The 20666-nt window shown below is 39.1% G+C and overlaps 1 protein-coding gene across 4 annotated transcripts in view; it reads left to right on the forward strand.

The window, feature by feature from the left end:
- Positions 1-20666, forward strand: part of ERBB4 (erb-b2 receptor tyrosine kinase 4) — a 605247-nt gene that overhangs the window by 430192 nt on the left and 154389 nt on the right. For all 4 annotated transcript variants that reach the window (XM_039381400.1, XM_039381402.1, XM_027735643.2 and 1 more), the window contains exons 6-12: positions 113-231; positions 3890-4031; positions 5442-5555; positions 6544-6670; positions 10776-10849; positions 12369-12459; positions 13940-14139. In XM_039381400.1, the coding sequence (XP_039237334.1) occupies positions 113-231; positions 3890-4031; positions 5442-5555; positions 6544-6670; positions 10776-10849; positions 12369-12459; positions 13940-14139 (867 nt within the window). The remainder of the gene's footprint in view (positions 1-112; positions 232-3889; positions 4032-5441; positions 5556-6543; positions 6671-10775; positions 10850-12368; positions 12460-13939; positions 14140-20666) is intronic.

The following is a 20666-nucleotide window of genomic DNA, read 5'->3' on the forward strand; positions in this document are numbered from 1 at the left end:
AAAACTTGAGGGTTTTTCCAGTATGTGGTTTGTTGTTTTCCTCAGTGTGCAGTTAAAGAGCTCTCTGCTTAGCCCTGAACCTGACATGGTGATTTTTCCTGCCTCTCCCTAGTAACAAAGACAGTGTGTGCGGAGCAGTGTGATGGACGGTGCTACGGGCCCTACGTCAGCGACTGCTGCCACCGGGAGTGCGCGGGAGGCTGCTCCGGACCCAAGGACACCGATTGCTTTGTACGTGTCACACTCCTCGTTTTCTTCTTCCCGGCAGTCACGCTGCAAGTTCTTTATGCTTCCGTCCCTGAAAGGCACAGCTTTGTCCCTTTTAATGTCCGGCATGCACACTTCCAGCTTCAGACTGCTGAATTTTAGCATTTAATATTTTTCGTATTTGTATTAACGTTACTTATCTACTTAATATTACCCATTAACAGACTCATGAGATTTGTAAATACAGATTTGGAACCATTAATATGCTAATCTCTGTGATTTTTATCTTTTGCTTTTCCAAAATTAACTTTTAGAGGTGGTGGGAGATTTTTAGTGGTATTTATCACTACGTTTGAGCATTGCTTTTATTACTGCTATGTGTGCTTTTCATATGAAAGTCAAGAATGCAATTTAGCTTCTCTGTGAAAGGCATTCCCTGTTACTGCCAGATTTCATTCAAATTCAGCTTTTTTACCTGGCATCCTTCTTCATGGAGATGGAAGGGAAGTGGTTTCCAAAATGTTCTACCTCAATTGCATGCTGCTACAGGTACTTCAGATGGAAAGAGGAAATGGGTAACTTTTTCCTGAAAGAAGCAGACAATCTGAACATACAGACCTTTAGAAAAATTTATCTTGTTTGTAGTCCTTTATTTGTAAGAGCAACTTTAAAACCCAACTCTGATCTCGAAAAATGTGTAGCTTGTCACACTGGGTTGCAGAGACACATTTTGCTACTGTTTTTGGGGAAAGCAAACCTAAGTCTAAAGAAGCCTGGAGCTAGAACATTCACAGAGAACTGGATTTTCAAAGGTACTCACATGACTGAAGAGAAAAATATCTAGGGAATTGACTTTTCCAGATAGGACTGGGAGGAGAGTGTGAAAAATTGCAAATGTTTGGAAACTGTGGGCGAGTGATAATGAACAAGCAAAAATGAATCTTTCTATGGCTGGCCCTGAGACTTGCTCACTGTTCAGGTATCATTTGATAGTGGTAGGTGGTGTACTTCAAAACCACATTCTAAATGTTGTTTTTTGGCTCCTGATGGAATGCAGTGGTGGCCACTGTTAACAGGTTTTACTAAAGCTGTTCTCTGTGGCTTTGCATGAGTAGGTGTTCAGCACATGCGGTATGGCTGATCCAGTGCTCAGTAGGAAGTTCTGTGTTGGCTTTGGACTGGAGAGATGGGAAAATAACATTCTTTCCCGTGTCACATACAATCTAAATAGGCAAAGGGAAGTGGAAAAATGCAGTTATTGTTCCCATATGAGTGTTGAGGAACATTCTGAAAGCTGATGTGTTGATGTATGCCCATTTTCAAAGGTTAAGGACAAGTTATTGGCAGCGTAAGTTGTGTAGTACCGCAGCCTGCAACAAAAGGAGTTAGACTCCCTGAATTGTGGCAGTCATGGAAATATGTATGCTAAAGATCAACTAGCATGTTTGTTCTGATCCAGCAGAGAAGCACCCAGGGCTTTATTCTCGTTCAGTCCTGGCCCCAGAGCAATGTAAGAGAAATTCAGCAGGGGTCTGGCAATTTTCAGGACTAGTCATTACTTGCTTTGACACAGTGGGTGAAAAGTGTAACCCTTTAGGCTATAGACAACTGTTCTTAACTTTCAGCTGAGACACAGAACTTTGTTTTTTCCCTGTGCATTTCCCTGTGCTTTTATTCACAAATTAGTGGTGTTTAGCACAGAATGCTAGAAATTTGCATATATTACTGAAGCAATTACAAATGTATACAAAGAGTTTTAGTAATAAATTAAAAGTTCCAAAATCTTCTAGATCAGTTTTTGCTGAGAATTGCCATCTCTCCAAAGAGTATTGGTGTGCTTTATGCATTTGCTAAACCGTTATCAGAGAATTGTTATGTAAATGATAGAGTACCTTTTAAGCCAATATGTAAGAAATGGGCTAAGGAAACAAACTAAATTAGTATATAAGCAAAAGTACAGTTTATGAAGCATTAAAAATACTTTAGTGTATTATGGCAGCTTGCAACAGCATCCTGTTGTAAATATGGTTTTAATATTTATAGATAAAATTCATCCATCCTCCTCCATATGCTGCCATACAATCATTTGCATATTCAGTTCTAAAAGCAAGACAGTAATCATCATCTGACATAACTACAATCAAACATGCTAAAGCAAAGTTTTAAAGATGTTCTCATCTTGGATTCAAAACAGATCTAAAACTTGAAATGCATAGGAAGGCCTCATTGAGTGCCCAGTGGAACCAGAAAAGTAACACCTGTTGGTTGGGTGGACTTCCCATCCAGTTCTGAGTAAAGTAATTGACTGTATTTATCTTTGTAAGGAAAAAAAAAATAAATAAATCTGTTTCTGTGAAAAACTGGCAGGTTTTGCAATAGGCATTTTAAAGAACCAGAAAAGACAGAATCAGCAGTTTGGCTTAGCTTGCTTCAGACAGTGCCTTCATCATGGATCCCCCTGCTTGTCCTTTTCAGCAGCATATATTGTCCTTGGGTGCATTATTAGCCTCTCCCTTCTGAAATCTGACAGGACAAGTAATCTCCCTCAGTCTGAATGGAGATAAGAACTGTTAGTAAAAGCAACAGAACAGAGAAATCTTTTTCATTTTTCTTTCAGTCCCAGCCCTGGAGGGGAGGGAACAGGACACGTGTTGGTATACTTGTTGACTCTTTAAAGATACAAAACAATCTGCATTTTTTAAAACCTGGAAAAGCACCAGAAAGATTCATTCCTAGACTAACACTTCTGAAACAACCTGGAAGACAGGTTATTGAGAAACCATTATCGAGTAACAGTGGTTGCTTAAACTGCTAGAGGGATCCAAGCCAGGCTACAGCTTTCATATTCATATAAATGTGACATTCACGGTATGCTTTGTGAAAATTGCTCCAACTTTTTTTATAATCTGTGGTTAAAACCATAGACACGATATGTAGTGATAAGGAATGTCAAAATCAGTGGGTTTTTTTTCTATTACTAATTATCAACCTTGCATGATCAATTATTTTCCCTGCATACCATTACTTCCATTATCCACACACTTGCCTTTTCATTTGTCAGGGTCCTGTCCTCTGTCAGCTGTGCATGGCAGAGCTTGAATGCTAAGTGGTTCTAAGTCCTATTTTCTTTTCTCAGTGTGTGAAGCAACTGACCCTGTTAAACTTGCCACTTAGGGAAATGACCCCCTCCTGTGCTAGCTCAAAAGAAGTTCTTATCCCTCTTGCTTTCTAATTGGGAATTTTAGTTTTCAGCTGGATGATGGACTCATGCTGTAAGGAATCTAAAGGTTGGACCTCTGAAAAAGTCATTAGCATTTGTTTAGACTGACTATGATAAATAGCTGCTCACTCTTGGCAGTTTCAGAATGTGCTATCAAGTTGTGAATTAGTTGATTGCAAGTAGTAACAGTAGTTATGAAACAAACCACAACGTTTTTTTGTTTTTGTAGGAAGTGTTGTAACAGTTAATGTTTCAAATTAAGGAGGCTCACTGAACCTGTTTAATTTGAAAAGTCATGTATTTGCCAAGATCCTAGCAAGAAATGTTAAGTAGCCAAAATGAAGGTTAGAAAACTATATATCACACGCCTTATGTTGCAGCAAGCCTGTCTTTTAAACCTAAAAAAACCTAAAAGCAGCTATATGATTTAATTTAATATTTTTTGTCTCCCTTGTTTTGCAGGCCTGTATGAATTTCAATGACAGTGGTGCATGTGTCACGCAGTGCCCCCAGACTTTTGTATACAACCCTACAACCTTCCAGCTGGAGCACAATCACAATGCCAAGTACACCTATGGTGCTTTTTGCGTCAAGAAGTGCCCGCGTAAGTACTGTGTTACCTGCCTTCTCCTGTGGTGAGGGAAGTTTGAGTTGCATTTCAGGAGCCTTAAAAACAATGAGTGCATAGCACCAACCCTCAGATCCCTCCACATGTGCTCACAGCCTGTAATAACTCCGTCATGTGTTAACTAAAGGCAGTGACGTTCTGGGTTTCTGACACTTCCCAGGTGTCCTATAGTGATTTTCCTAAAGAAAGGGGCTTCGCTAGGTTTCTGTTTTCATGACCACTGCTTGTGACATTCATGCTGCAGATCAGTATTTTCAAATTTCAAAACAAACTGTTAAAATACGTAGTGGGATTGTGAAAGGGTTAGAAATTTTTGTTTCAGGAAAATAACAATCCAGCACCTGGCACCAACTGCTTTCATGATGCTGCTGCCCTTTTCTTAACTTGGAATAATGATAGTTTGACAGAAAGCTACTCCAAATATTTTCTGAACAGTTCTGTCCCAATCAGGAGTAAACACATAATACTGACAACAATGCAGTCTTAAAACTCCAGATTAAAATTAGAGGGGAATAGGGAGTTAAAAAAAGAATAATCCCATGCATTTGAAAAACACATGCTTCTGAGATACCAGCCAGCAAGTAACATTAAAAATTACAGGGTCATCACTTACACCATCTTTGAATCTGCTGGTTTAGTTAGAAAGAAAAATAAAGGAAACAGTGTTCTTGCCATCCTTTTCATTCCTACCAAGGTTTACAGTTGTGTTGTGTGATCTGTAAATGGAACCATAATTCAACCCAAACCAAAATTCAAATTTTGAATATCTGTGAAGGATTCAGATTGACAGTAGGCTGAGGCTGTGTCTGTCAAGGCTTAGTTCTGTCTGTAATAGTGGTGGATTATTTGAAGGAAGATTGGGGTTTTTATGAACCTGGTATACCGTGCACAATAAGGGGTATAAAAATTCTTTGCTTAAATACTTCATTGAGCTTTTCCCATTTTTTTTCCTTTCTTAACAGCATTAAGCTTTCAATTAGGAAGGATCAGTCGTGATATATCCCCTTTGACAGCTGGTTTATGTGGCAATTGTCTTGTACACTGGTTTATGTCAGATGTATAGATTTTTATGTGTGTATGAAAAAGGGCACACCATCTTGTTTTGTTTCTCTCCAACGACTGTAGCTTTTTTTTACTACAAATAATAATAAAGCTAAACTGGGAGAGAAGGGAGGATCAGGCCTGACCATTCTGTGATTCACTCATTTTCATAAGTCTACAAAAATGTGTCTTTGCTTACTTGTACGCTTCTGAAAACACTGAATGATAAATGTTAATGTCAATAGAAAAGTGCTGAGGCAACAATATGTATTGACACAGAGTCCAAAAACTTGTGTCCCAGCACCATTATTCACTTTCTTCCAATATATTCCTTTTTTTCTTTAGACAACTTTGTGGTAGATTCCAGCTCTTGTGTTCGTGCATGTCCAAGCTCCAAGATGGAGGTTGAAGAAAACGGTATTAAGATGTGCAAGCCCTGCACTGACATTTGTCCTAAAGGTAGGGAGCAGTTCGGTATCAATTTTCTTGAATGTAGCAGAGCAGGGTGTTATTTTGGCATGAAATACCCTTCATGAGTGCATTGTAGAATATTAACAGTCTTTCTTGAAAGTTTATTGAGTTGTAATGGTGATACAACCAAACTAATTACTTTTTATTAGATACAAATGAAGGAGATTTCTCTGTTGGTTTTAGAGAAATCTGAAAGAATTCTTGGACAAATTTTTCCTGGAGGTGTTTTAGAGGACAAATTTTTCCTGGAGGTGTTTTAGAGCTGTCCTTTTGTCATTCTAAAGGGGGCCATACAAAAAGCCCTGACTTTGATGTATGGTATGTCTCATACTTGTCAATACATTAGGTGTCCATATATTTCCTCTGTTTTTTAAAAATGTCTCTCTTTTCCCAGAATCTTCTACGTCCTTTCTAAGTGTCTAAAACATAGAGTAGTGATTCTGCTGTTGAGAAGACTGAAATCTGTAGGTTACTTTGCTGTCCTAGACTCCAGTAGGGAGACTTTTTGCTCCCTGCTTGAAGGTCCTCAGAGCAAAGCCCCCTCATTTTCCCCATGTGGGCCTGTGCCACTTTTCAGTCCTAGTGGGCTTAATTGCAGTAAAGAACTTTTTTTTTTTTTCTGTTTGGATAGACAGTTTGATGCATGAAAATATACATGTAGTGTTCCTTACTCTCTCACAAAGAAAGCTAAGTTATATGTTTATGGCTGGATTGAGTGGTATTTTGTGTGGTTGATACTTGCCTTTAGATCCCCCTGTGAAATACCTTAACCTGTGTGCCAGGGTGTCCTTCTGTGGCAGGTACTTTAGTTTATTGTTTGTTTTAGATTGACATGTGCTCCCTTGGGAATATGGGTCCCAGGTGCTGTTTGAACACCTCTGCTGAATGAAATGAAGATTTGTGTCTATAAGGTCAATGTGTTTTGATTCAGTAATTGTTTTTCCTAGTTCTTTACGTAAGCTCCTTGTTTTGGCAGCATGTGATGGCATTGGAACAGGAAGTTTAGTGTCAGCTCAGACGGTGGATTCCAGCAACATTGACAAGTTCATAAACTGTACCAAGATCAATGGCAACCTTATTTTCCTTGTTACTGGGATTCATGGGTAAGTGAGAAAATATGTCATGGTGCCAGCTGAAACCAATTGCATCCACCTCTTAATGATGCCTGCAGGCTTCTTAGATGGAATAGCAGATAAATTAGTTTTCTGCCTTCCATTATGAAGGAAACCATTGCCTTGATTCTAAAGATTCAACTTCTAGGAAAAGAAAGGATGAATCAGATTGTTTGCACTAAAAAGAGAAAAGACAACTATGATTTTTGGTTACTTTATGAGATCCTCAATACTGGCTTACAATAATGGCTGGTTAGAGAACAGAAGGGAGAAAGGGAAGCTACCTTACGTGAGTTTGGTTTAAATCTTGCATGACCAGTAGTCTAATGTGCAGAATATGCAGAGAGAGAACCTTGCTTAGCATAACTAGTCACAGCCTGGGTGGCTGTCACTGCATATATGTACAAAGTATCCAAGTTTCAATTGCAGCGATACACAGAACTCACTGGTATTTAAATCCATTTTTTTGGTTTAAATATGGCTGCATATTGAATAAACCTTAGTAACGGTTGTAGATGTGAAGATAGAGAACCAGTGTTTTCAGGTCTCTCCGGTGTGTTCTTCTGGAGGAGAATACATCAGCCAGATAACTGGTGCCTTGCTGTTCAATTTGGTACAATGTGGGTTTGCCATTGTAGCAGAGGTGAATTCATGGGGCAAATGCTGCAAGGGTGGGACATGCCCAAGGAAGGCAGACGTCCTCTGGTTTGATGTTCAGGTGAGGTCCAGTGCAATGCCACTTCTTTTCATTGTATTCTTTCTGTCACTGAGAGAACACACATTCATTTGTATCTTCTTACTAATGCAAGCCTTCCTGTTGTAATCAGCCATGGTGGGTTACATGTGACACTTTGAGATATTTTTAGACCTATTAAAATGAACAAAATTGTCAGAATGCACAAGTATGATTAAACCCTCTTGTCCCTTTGTTGTGATAAGTATACAGATATTTTGTGGTACATTAACAGTGTAAAATATTCAATTGCTTTTACCAGTGTGTAGGTTTCAAATTTTAGCTTGCTTTTTAGATTCCTCTGAGCTTTCAGCATTGCATGCAACTAGTTGTCAAGAACTGATACCTGAAATGCAGTTCCCAAGCCAACTCCATGTTTGCAGCTTTACGGCATAACAAAAGTGTGATTAATTGAATGTCTGCAGATTGATCTGAAACAGAATTCTGTCATGAGTAGTGCCAGCAGATTTTCCTTTAGTCTTTCTATAGATTCTGATACGTTTAGATTATAATGAAGTGGCTGACACTAAGCTGGCTGGCTCAAAGTTCCCTACTAGGTGAGGTGGAAAGAAATTACTTGTTTCCGTGATTTGTTGCAGTGATTGGTTGTAACGCTTCACCTGCTACTTGACTGCAGCCCTGAGCAAGGCAGCTGACAGCCCACTTCAGTGGGGCCCTGCAGCTCAGTAGTTCTCAAAAGGCCAAGAAATGTGAACTTTGAGTCTGTAGCTGGTCTTCTCATCTCTTCAGCAGGGAGTGCAATGGGAAAGGTTAATGTAGCATAGGGAGGAAGAAGGACTTTCGTTCAGGTGGTTTAAGGAAATGCTGCTTGGAGCTTGCTGAAACCCTGGCAGAGGTAACATAGTAGTCTGCTCAGGCCATCACTTTCTGATCTGGCCAAAATGACTGGCCGGGAGGCTGATGTAAATCTGTTACATCTCACAGGACAGGAAGAAATCGAGTAAATGCAAGGCAAGCAACTAGAGACTGTGAGAAATTTTGTGTGGATTAATTCAGTGCATTACATGAAATGTAATTTTGAGTATAAGAATTGCTTTTGTTGCAAAAGTTGTAGTAGCTGCAAAGTTATGAGACAAGTCTCACTGAAAAATCTGTCTAAATTTAAGGAATCAAACCCAGTCCTGAATAAAACTGTATTCACCTGAAAAATATCTAAATTTGAACTATAAGCAGAGGGCTAAAATAGTTTGTTCGATATTATAGAAGAATAGACCATGCAATGTTGAAACTGTGCAGCACTTAGTCTCCCATTCTTCATGAAGAAAACTCACTTCAACAAGTCTAAAGTATGAGGACACTGAGTTCTGCAACCCTAAATTGTTCTACAGCATAAATTACAGTAGTATATATTAAAGGAAGAGAAGAAGATCGGAGAATGAAATCTCATAGTAGCTATATTTCTGGAACAGGTTTTTGTTTAAGATTTCTGTTACATTTTGCAAATCAATAATATAAAAGGGAAATTTAAAAAATGACAGTACCTGCAAAATTAGTTTATTATATAAATGGACAGTATAATACAACAGCAATCTTATATATTTCCTCTCCAACTTTCACTTCTTTTACAAATTTGTTTCCTCAGAGTGAACTGCAGCTTTTAGAAGGATGATTTTTTTTAGTTTTACACACAATTATTTATAATATTTTATATATAAATTTGATAATTATGAGTTGGCTTTACCAGTGGCCAGAAGTCAAGTGGGATGAAGGTGGACCTAAATTTTGCTGAGTCAGTAGTACTTTTCTGAGGCAAAATGTGTATGGATAAAGTGATCTTTATTAGGATACAGATCTGCTGCCTGAGACAGAGACAGAAAAAACATTGACTGGAAAATGGGTAGGACCTGTATAGGTCAGATGCAGCTTTGTCTCCACTGTTTTCTTCTGGTTGGGGTGCTAAAAACTCCAACTGCCTTCTGCTTGTGTTGCTGCCTGTGACACAATGGGATATATCAAGGAGAGCTGTGATTTTAAGGGTGGACCCCCCCAGCTCTAGCAGCAAATGCTACCTCCTCCTTCCCCCCACCTTGCAGCAGGAGCAATGAGCCCTCAGTGCTCACCAGCTTCTTATCTTCCCTTTAGTTCTCCATTTCCAGTTTCACGATGAGCTGGAACTAAGTTGATAAAACATATCAGACATTTACCTGTTTAAGGGGCTTAAGTGTTTATCTGCATTTTTAAAACTATTTTATCTTAGAATTTAGAGGTCCAATTCAGCAACCTCATGTTTATTACAGGCAAGGGTTTTTGATGTTAATGCATTTTGAAAGCAAAGGTACTGTGTTTCTGTTAGGTAGTCAAAACTTGTTATTTAGTTTTCTGAGAGCCCCAAATTGTTAAAATTGAGTGTATTTGATGCTTCTGTGGTCCACTGGGCTTTATGCTGAGGTTCAAGAACTCATTTTGTTGCTGCTAGCCTGGAGTCACCTCCAGGATGGTTAGAAGTGACCCCATCAGTCTGTCATCACATAGACTTGTGAGGCCTCTCCCCAAAGACCCCCTAGTTGATTACCTGCATGTTTCAATTCCAAAAATGGTGTGTCCTGGAAAGCAGAAGGAGGAGAAGGGGAAGTGCATGCTCCAAATTTACTGTGGATGTTTCTTACTCTCAGCAAACCCACAGAAATACCAACACATGACATTAAAGAAAGATTATTTTTTTTTAAAGGATTTTTGTTTGTTATAACCTTCTGATTGGCTTCTTAGGGGGCCAAAGTTTTATTTACTAAGTGATGTCACTCTCAAAATCAAGGTCAGCTTCATCTTTCTATGCTGTAGCATATCTAATTTTGAGGTTTTAGTTTTTTGGGCTTATTTAATTTCTCTTGTGACAAACTTGCTTGGCAGAGATCTGTACTTGTTGACATTCCCTGTTCAACACGTTCTAAAAAGTGTGCCCTTTACATGCCATGTATCAGGAACTGCTGGCATGCTCTTAGCTTTGTTTTCATTATAGCTTGTCACTTGTTTGAGGAGAAGTTTTGTTAGTCCTGGTAGTGCAGTATTGCAGCTGTACCATTTCAGCTAGTATTCCCAGAAAAAACCATTGAAAATTCACTTTTTTTAGAGAGGTCACCCATGGTTGTTTCAAATTCCTTCATTTTCCATAGCATAAGTATTTGCTAAGACATGAATGATGTTAAGCACCATTATTTTCCTTCAAGATGACTTGGGAGAAGTTACACACAGGTCTACAAGCACAATATGCCGAAGAAATCTGGCTCATATGCTTCCTAAAAGCAAAGTGTTGAGTACCTTAATGCTGCTTTCTACACGGTATAGCTTTGAGAACCTAATCTTTTATTATTTAGAGCATCACATTATGTGTCTTTAATCTTTCAGAGACCCGTATCACACAATTGCTGCAATCAATCCAGAGAAATTAAATATCTTTCAAACAGTGAGAGAGATAACAGGTAAAACACTTCTGATTTCCTATAATGTGAACTTCTCATTTTGTGTTTATGGCTGTCACTTGTTGGTTTTTTCTGAAGAACACAGGGTACTTTTTCTTTGAGCTCATCCTGCTGTCGTTTTTATTTAAGTTTAATGCAGAACAACTTCAGTATTAGTTGACATTCACGAGTGTGTTGTCCTTTGCTCCTGAACACAGGATACCTGTTACATTTGGGGTACCAAGACCTTACTGGCAAGTGAACAAGGGGTCTTGGTCCCATCTAGCAAAGCAGGACAAGTGTTGCAAGGGGGGACACCTAATGAGGAAAATGGTGCTGAAATGTGGGAAACAATTGTCTTCACCTGAAAATATTTGAAATATGTCTTGGAAAAACAGACAAGCCAATCTGCTTTTACAGCTACTTCCCTTGGTCTAACAGAAGATGCTGCTGCAAATTAGCTTCTGTAATTTAAAGATAGATGTATAATGTGTGGAGTGGTAGTGCCTCCCATTTTTTGTGACTTTTCAGTGGGGTCATAGAACTAGAACTCAGGACTTTTATTTTCTTGCATTTTGCTTCTTGTTGTTTCATTTGGGGGACAGGGAGGAAGATACTAGAGCTCTGAGTTCTTATTTGATTGCTGATTGTGCACAGCACAATCAGGGCAATGCAAAAAAATAATTCTATTACATGCACAAAAAAAAAATACCTTTGGGCACTACAGCTTGGTTGTAGCTGGGTAGAGCTCAACAAGTGTTAGGCATTTGAAACAAGTTCTCTCCCACATGCTTTACCTCTCAAAAGCAAACCAGTGTTTTTCAGCAAACCAATGGGAAAATGGAAAGCAGATTCTTTGTCTCCCCCTAATTAATGTCAAAGATAACCTGGCATCTGGATGGCTGTAATTTGCCATTCTTAAGAACAGTAATTAACAGTCTGAGTTCTGCTACTTAAGTGGAATTACCCCTGTGCTTAACTATGTACTGCATTTCAGTCCAGTAGAGTCAAAACCATCAGGAACTGCACTCTCTGGAAGTCTGTGTAGCACAAAACAAGTGGTCTGACACACCTGTGCAGAGAGTGCTCTGGTGATGAACAGTCCTCACCTCAGAAATTAATGCAAGTGCTTTGTTATAGGAAAGTCTTGCCATTTTTAATGAATCACGATGGAACTCTCGACTTCTGGCCTCAGTCTCTAGCACATTTTAGAATGGCATGGTGTTAATTCAGGCAAATCTTCATTTTATCTGCTGCTGCTGTTTACAGAAAGGCTGGGAGGCCTTGCAAGGTTCCAGCCCATGTTTGGGTTCTCCCTCACTGTGGCTGCTGAAAGTGGATGCAGTGCTGCTGTGACCAGTCCTCCTGTGCTTTCTTGGAGGAGACAGTGGTGAGCAGCCTGGTAGTCTGCAGCATTCCTTATTCATGTCTTTGTCTCAAACCAGCACTGTCTTTCATTTATAGGCTAGGCCTGTCATAACTTGTGTATGTGGTAAAGCAGTCTTTATTGTTGAAATTATTGATGTTTTTCCTCCTTCAGGGTATTTGAACATACAGTCATGGCCTGAGAATATGACAGATTTCAGGGTGTTTTCTAACTTGGTTACCATCGGTGGAAGAGCTCTCTATAGGTAAGGTACTTCCTCTGTTGATGGAATGATTTTTTATTAGTATTCAGTGATTCTTTGTTCAGTAGCACAGAATGCAGCATCCTGCATTCCTGAAAGGAAGGACATCATAAATTGATTTATTTTTTTCTTTGTTCATTACCAGTATCTTTGCTAATTGGTTGTTTATAATGGATGATACCTTCTGAACATAATTATTTAAAAAAAAAGTATTGGTTCATGGCTGTAGCTATTAACTCATTGTCTGGAACTTACATTTTATGGTTTAAAATACCTTGTGAAAAAATATAATTTAAAAGACATGAATAGTAGAACTTAGCCCCATTATTAGGAGTTTGTATGGTCACAGTTGGAAGTGCAGGCTCATGTGCCTGAAGAACAATGTGGTTTTGAGATAAAAGATCAGTACAAAGAACACTCGAATCACTGAGGTACCTTGCAGGTGGGAGTGTATATGAGCTTTGTAGTGCTGTGTTTACCAGGGGTGTTTCTGTCTGAAAACTCATATTGAGAAACTGGTTCGAAGAGAAGAAAATGTGGTGAGAAATAATGGGGGAAGCACAAGGTGGTACTTAAGTGATATATATAGATATATAGATATATAGATTTATAGATATATACATACAGCAACCCCTTGTTACGCATTGTGGAGATGAATAAAGCAGGCACAGGATTCTGCTGGCATCTTAAACAGCAACCTGAGCAGAATATGAATAGCAGTGAAACCTTGAGGTTGAATCACAGCATTCTGTTTCGAAGCAGCAATTTTTATTTGGAACAGCTGGAAAACAATTACAGTCATTAAAATACAATAACTTAAAGGATGCCCAGAAACTGGATATTGTCTTCACTAATCTTCAGTCATAAAATATGTGCAGTCGTTTCCATGTAACACAGACAATCATTTACTGTTCCTCTGATGAAAAAAGGTGATAACCACATATTACAACAAAAGAAAAATGAAATGTAGAAAGTTGGCTGTAAAAATTTCCTTGAAAATAACAATTTCTTCCTGTATTACTTTAAATGACATTAATTTGATGCCTGTCAGAAGATGTTTGAATACATTTTGCATGACTTTGTCAGCTTCTCTGTAGCATATAAACAATCATAGTATTAATGCTGTTGAAAAAGAAATCTGAATTTTATTCATTTTTCCTAACAGCACTTTATCTCAAAAAATCTGTTAATGGAGGAAACGTGAGGAGTTCTGCTGGCCTCCTTGGCCTAGTGCTGTGAGCATCACAGCTTGTAGCATCTCAATTCTTACAAGACTCCTCATTTTCTAGGCAGTAGAACTGGAGGTTGACTCATAAAATACTTGTGTCACCCCAAAATAAAAGTCTTGTGGCCAATTCTCAGTTTTTCCAGAAAGATCATCTTACCACTAGGAACTAATTCCAGTGGGAAATTTCCAGCCAGCTCTAGTAAGTTCTGCCTTCTGGAGCTAATTCCTGTTCTCTTACTTTTGTTCTCATCACAGTGGCCTTTCCTTACTCATCCTAAAGCAGCAGGGCATTACCTCTCTGCAGTTTCAGTCCTTGAAGCAAATCAGTGCTGGCAACATCTACATAACGGACAACAGCAATTTGTGCTACTACCACACTGTCAACTGGACCAGCCTGTTCAGCACACCCAGTCAAAAGACAGTGATCCATCGGAATAAGAGGGCAGAGAACTGCAGTAAGTACTGCTGCTCACAGCACGTCATCTTCTCTATGGCTGCCTCACCTGGGGCGAGAGGGATTCGGTTACAGACAGGTTACAGTGCAGAGAGCAGGTCAGGAACTCAGCTGGGGTCTTTTGGAGCTCCGTGGACATTAGTGGAGATGAGGTCATTTACAGCATTTAAGGATTTGGACCAGTCTGCCTCTGTAGGAAAAGGAAAATTTTTAAGGCATGAACAAATGAAAGGGAGCAGAGAGAGCCCACTGCTTCCTTACCGTGATGTGAATTTTCCAGGGTAGTGATCCAGTTTCACAGACATGAATCATGAAGGCTCTGATTGGAGTGTTCATGACTTTACAGACTTTACAGACTCAAAAACTACAGCCCTTTCCTTATGAAGCGAGATTAGCATATTCTGCTTCCCCTACCCTGCCTCATCCAAGTGGCCTTGTCTTAATCCAGAAAGGTCACTTTTGGGACTGACTTTGATCACTGACTTCCCCCTTTTTGTATTTGTCCTATCTGATAAAGAACAGTACTTTTAATTGGGCCTAATTGTCTGTCAGGAAAGCTCACATGCCAGTACCTGGGCTGAGATCATAGTACTGAAAAGCCAAAGGAACCTCTGTAGCAGAAGATTCAATTTGCTTATACAGAAAACAGGCAGTAAATTGCATTAATACAAGCATATTGTACCAGCAATACAACTAATTTTAAGCATCTGTTAGACTGCTAGCAAGAGAGGAGATTCATTAAATTGCTGTATGCTTAAATGATATTTCTGGGTTTTGTGCTTTGACCAGCCAAAAATGTTTTCTTTGGATTTTTTTTGAGGCTGTGATCCTACTTTTAACTTAAGCTTTTAGTTCTTTTGTTGTTGGTTTGTTTGGGTTTTTCCTTTTCTTTTTCCCTCCCCTCCCTTTCAAGTACTGTTCTGATCTGCTTTGAAAGATTTTGTGACTGCACTCATCAGTGTAGTACACCTTCCGTGTTAGGTGAAACACAACAATAGCTTTGTCACTGCTGCTCAGTTACTTTACTAATCTCTTCTACCATGTGTGAGCTACAGAAAGTACAAAGTCTTGTTTGGTAGGTCTCTGTGTGATTTTGTTGTGGGGTATCATTATTAATAATAATCTTATTATTAGGCTGTCTCTTTGCATGCAAGTTAAAAAATGCCACTTGCTTTCAATGTAGACAGTGTAATGTGATCAAAGAAGGCTCTATTTTCAACATACCCAACTTTATCTTGTTCTGATTTAGCTCAGTTGCTCAGCATGGGTGAGCTTTGTATTGTCTTAATGGCTTCCATTCTCTTATTTTTCGTTCTTTCCACCTGAAGGCTTTTTCTTTTCTTTGAGTTCTTATTTTCTTTGAGTTCTTCGGAGGGAGAAGAATATTTGAACATTGAATAAGGTCAGCCTTGCAAGGGGAAAGCATGTGTTTTCTGGAACATTCAAGTCCCTTGAAATTTGGAGGAAAGCTCCTGACTTCCCATGAATAACAAAGCCTTCAGTCTTGCCAACTGAAGCATTTAGGGACGGCTTGTAGTTCCAGCGTGCAGTCTGTTTTTTCCAGCCCCCAAATAGAAAGCCAGCTATGAAAAACAGTGTATTAACTGGCAAATGGAGATGCTGCCAAGAAAGAGGTGTGCTGCTATGCTTTCCCCTGCAGAGTTACAGGATCAGTTGGTGAGGAACCACCTAGTTCTGTGCTAGCAGGCTAATAACAAGTATACTTTTTATGTCAGGAATGCAGAATTAGCCTTTTGAGGTCTCCCATAAGGAATTCCTTGGACTGACAGAAGTCTGAAGAAGCACAAGGTCTTGATGACCATGCAAGAGTCACTAGATATTCCAAGATCCTGGTGGTCGCATCTTGTGAGGAGATACATGAACTTGTGAACCTTCCATAGAGCACAAGTTTCCTCTCTACCACAGGAAAAACTGCTGACCATGGGAGAAAAATTGTGCTCTTAGTGCCTGATGTCTCATACAGTAATGATTCTTCTTTGCTTCAAGTTCTCTATGACTTACCATATGTTAGAAGACAATGGAAAATCACTCAGAGGTAAACTTTGTAAGGTGCTTTTTCCTTTCAAGGGACAGTGTCCCAGTTGTTTAACTAGTTTTGAGAGCTTGGGGACATAGCTGAACACATTAGTTTGGAAGATATTCTCATATTAATTGTCAGGACTCCTTTGGCAAATACCTTCTTGCCCTTTCCTGGGATACTCACTTTGAGTCCCTTTGAAGCTGCCACAATTACTGAAACATGGGCTTCCAGGGCAAATGGAAACTCGGATGTGCTGTCTCACAGCCCTCACACTGTATGTTTTGTCACTAAATTTGCACACAAAGGGAAAATGTAAACTTTATTTCACTTCTAGCTTGTTGAGGATCTGTTATAATAAAGACTTGTCATTTTCCAGGAAGAAAAATAGTCCTGAAGAAAATTTAGCAGATTTAACACCATGAGAATCTTAATGAGGAAAACAAATCTCATTCATTTCGTTTTAAGAAGTCACAATGTCAGCTACAGTGCCAAGGGCCCTTTTAAAAGTGGACTGTAACTTGTGTTCATTAAACAGACTGTGTATAATGAACATAGGCCAGGGGCCAAGTGACTCCAATCCAACTGCAATGGCAGTGCAATCCTAATAGGGAACAGTGGTTTCCTCTCTCTAGGCACATCTGTATGAATGAATTGATTAATGTTTTGTGGCCTCGTGAGGGTCAGCATGAGCTGAGAAGAGCTCTCTTGCTGCTTCAGCTCTGCCTGTCCGTCGGCACCTCTCAAGGGTTCAGTAGGTTCTGCTGCAGGTTAGCTGTCTAACTAAAATCTTCACAACTGCTTGGAGTAAGGCAGTGCTGTTCCTTAGCACCAGATGCATTCCTCCAGCATCCTTTGAAGCATCTGTTATTTTCAGGAGAGGCCAACAGACCAGGGTTTAGGAGAGTTTTCCCTGCATCTTCCACTGCCTGAATGTCTGGGATCTGAGGGCAAGCCTCTAGGGTTTCCATTTCTGCCTTTCATATTTTGCCTGTTCTAGACACTGATTCTGCAGATGCTTGGGCATGTGCCCGTGCCTCTTGAGTGGCAAATAAGACTCATCTGAATGGGGAAGGGAAATGAGTAAGTAAATATTTGCAGGATCAGCAGCCATCCTGTGTGGCAGAAATACTGTCTGTTTGCTTGCATAGTACCTAGCAGGGTGTGACTTGTTAATAAAAATATCTAATTTTTTTTTTCACATAGTTTCCAGTCAAGAAACCAGTCTATACCATGATAATTATTACTGCCACTTTCAGATACATTTATTGTTATTTCTTTGTATATTTTGAGTCACTGTCTGTTTGGGTTTGTTTTCCCCACTACCCAGTGATTGTTAATGGCTTAAAACAAGTTAGAGCAAATATTTTCTATCCATGTGTAGCTTTTCTGAAAACTTACATAGGAGTTTCCAAGATTTTCTAGTCACCATCGTATTTAAGTGACTTTTATGATATATCCCAAGATGATGGTATTTTTTCATACCGTTTAATGCTGTGTTCAGCTGACTCTATACATCAGTGAGGAAATACTGAAAAATTGCTGAGCGTGTAAAATTGTTGGGGGAAAATTTGGCCTGTATTAGTTCTTCATCTCTGAGATAACACTGACATGGTAGAGTTTGGCAAAACTCTGATTTTGTTTTTTCGATGAAGCAGACAAAGACAATAGACTTCAGCCAGTGGAAAATGTTACAAAATTATCCAGCACACAAAATATACTTTATTTTCCTGATGCCCTCAATTATTTAATCTTGCTGGTTTTGCCACTTGTTAACTATGTTAAAATAGTCAACAAATACTTCACTGCCTCCAAGATGGCTTTTCCAAATGGTGGTTAAAAGCCTAGGGCAGACTTCCCTTTTTTGTAGAATGTTGAAAATACAGGAGGAAAACATATGTGTGTGTTTTTAATAATAATAATAATAATAATAATAATAATAATAATAAATAATCCATAAACCCCAGGATGCTCTACTGCTTTGTGTTGTCTTTCTAACACTGTCCCATGCAGGGCCAGAAAGGTGGGGGTACCTGGAAAGGATGTGACCTCTCTCTTCTCCACCTTCCATACACACATTCAGGGATAGAAATATCAGTATCCAAACTTGTGATCACCAGGGTGGTGGTCTGTGACCACTGGAAGTCTTCTGAACTGTGTAGACCCTAAAAGACACCCAGGTTTGGGGACAGGTTGCAGGAGGAAATTTGAGGGCACCAGTGCAGTCTGATGTTGTCCCCCAAGGTTGTTTAAGTGTTCAGATGTCAAATGGGCATCTTCAAACTGATAAGCCAAATGCAGATTAATTGGAGAGCATTTATCTAAAATGCTCTCATCTAATGTAGGCTTTAACTGTCTGCTACTATAAACTGTAATGTTAAACACTGTGCATAAAACTCACTTTGTTATGAACATTATTAATGTAGGATGAATGACTATAAAGTTATCTGCCAGAGAATGTGCTCCGGTAGTTAGATTTTACTCTTGCTCCATGCTGAAGTGAAGAATATACCTTTTTTTCCCAGCATGGGTTTTTTTATGGAACAGTCAGAGGTGGCTCATGTGAAATACGAGTGCACAAAAAATAAAAGTAGGAAAAAAGTGTTCTTTTATACAAAGTTATTTAAATAATTCTTTCAGCTTTAGTATCACCTGCAGTGTAAGGTGAAACCTTTCTGGGCAAAGATTGTTGTAAATGTGTTTGTTATGAATTATATCAATTTAGCCACCAATCAACAACTTGAATAAATTCATTAGCAGGCATGATACAAAGCTAATTGAAGTCTGCCAGAGTTTTTCTATTGAGTTCATAGGGCTTTGAATCTGACTCATACATGTACAGCCAAATAACAATAATTTTTCTTTTTTAGTAGCTAATTTTCCTGCGTTCTGTCTGGATTGGAAAAAACACTGAACCCTTCTGCGTCTAATCTGTGTGACCCCATTAATAAAGAATGATCCCTTCTTCTAAAACTCCTGATGAAAATGAGTTCCTGTCAGGAACATTACTGTTCTTTCCTTCCTCGTATGGCTGTGTGATATGCTGCAGCTTCAGAACATGCTCAGCTCATGGAAATGCCAAATTACATGTCTAAAATGGAAGCATTTCTTTAGCCATTCTGATAATTAAAGAAGAGGAGGACAAGTGTAATGGGTTTTTATAAGTTGTCAAAACAACCACTCCCTTCTTGCCAAGATTCATTTGTGAAAACATTTCTGTGACTTAGAAATAAGCTAAAGGAAATAGTGGGGTTTTTTGTTTGTGTTGCTTTTTCGTAGACTACAGGCACCGTGTTAGCTAGATTTCAATGGGGTAATCATGATTTTTTTTATTGAAAAGCTCCCTTTTTATTTGCATAAGGGTTACTCAGTATGTCTTCTGAGCTGTCTTGTAATGCTGTCACTTGCTGTTTGAAGGGATATTTTAGCGCAGCGCTGTGTGTGTGTAAATAAATCCCGATTAGTCTGAGTAGTCTGACAGCTGAGAGCAATGAAAATAAAGGAAATCACTGGTAATAAATTTAGATTTACCAAAAAAAGGTGAGAAAGCAAATAGGAAACTGCCTTCACATGCCAAGTCGGGAAAACAAAATAGAAAAATTACCAATATTCTTAAAATTTAAAATGAGAAGAAAGGGATCTCCAAACCAGGTTGGACTTTTTTTGTTGCATGACAGGTACCTAAAGTGAGTAATTGATTAGAAAACAAAACTATTCATATAAAAAGTTTGCTTGATTAGAACTGGGATAGTTTCTGGGTTTGGGTTTTTCCTTCTTTTTTTTTTTTTTTATTTGCTGATACAGTTTAAGGATGAAGCTGTGTGTGAATCCCAGGTGTCCCTGTTGAGGCAGGACTCAGTGTCAGTCACACATCACCATGAGACTGGATGAGTTCAAGGGAGATTGGCAGACCAGGCATGAAGGTGCTGGCGGGGAGGACTCAAGTGTGCTCTAAACCCTAAGGCATGATTGGGGCTCCTCTGAAATGACCAGCTTTTTCTGGGTGCTCCTGTAGTCAATGAACATGACAAAATTGCCCTTTAATACCAAGTCAGTGCCCCTCCTGAACTGTACTGCACAAAGCCAGCGTGAGACTGAGATATGCATGAAATTTCTATAAAGTAGGTGCAAAAGGAAACTGTGGGCTACATGTGCAGCATTTGCTAAAGCAAAGTTTTTGCCTAATTCCTTTGATTTCTGTGAAGTTCAGTCAGCAGCATAGTGGAACTACTGACACTTGATAGTTGCTATAAAAATGTTGCTATGCTTAAAAGAAATTAGTGTGAAGACAGTAATAAAAAGCTGAGTTTTGTGTCTCTGCTCATGCTGGCTGTGCTGGTGTGGTTCCTTTGCAGCAGAAGGGCTGCTGGTTCACAGCAGAGCTCAGGGAAGGAGGATAAGGCATGTCTCTGAAATGCCCTGCTGAGTAGCTCATGTCCCTCTTGCTGTGCTGGAATCTGTGATAATTAATACACTTTAAAGAGTATTAA

Source organism: Pipra filicauda, unplaced genomic scaffold (genome assembly GCF_003945595.2).
Source record: "Pipra filicauda isolate LSUMZ 115617 unplaced genomic scaffold, ASM394559v2 scaffold21_size4447388_pilon, whole genome shotgun sequence".
NCBI lineage: Eukaryota > Metazoa > Chordata > Aves > Passeriformes > Pipridae > Pipra > Pipra filicauda.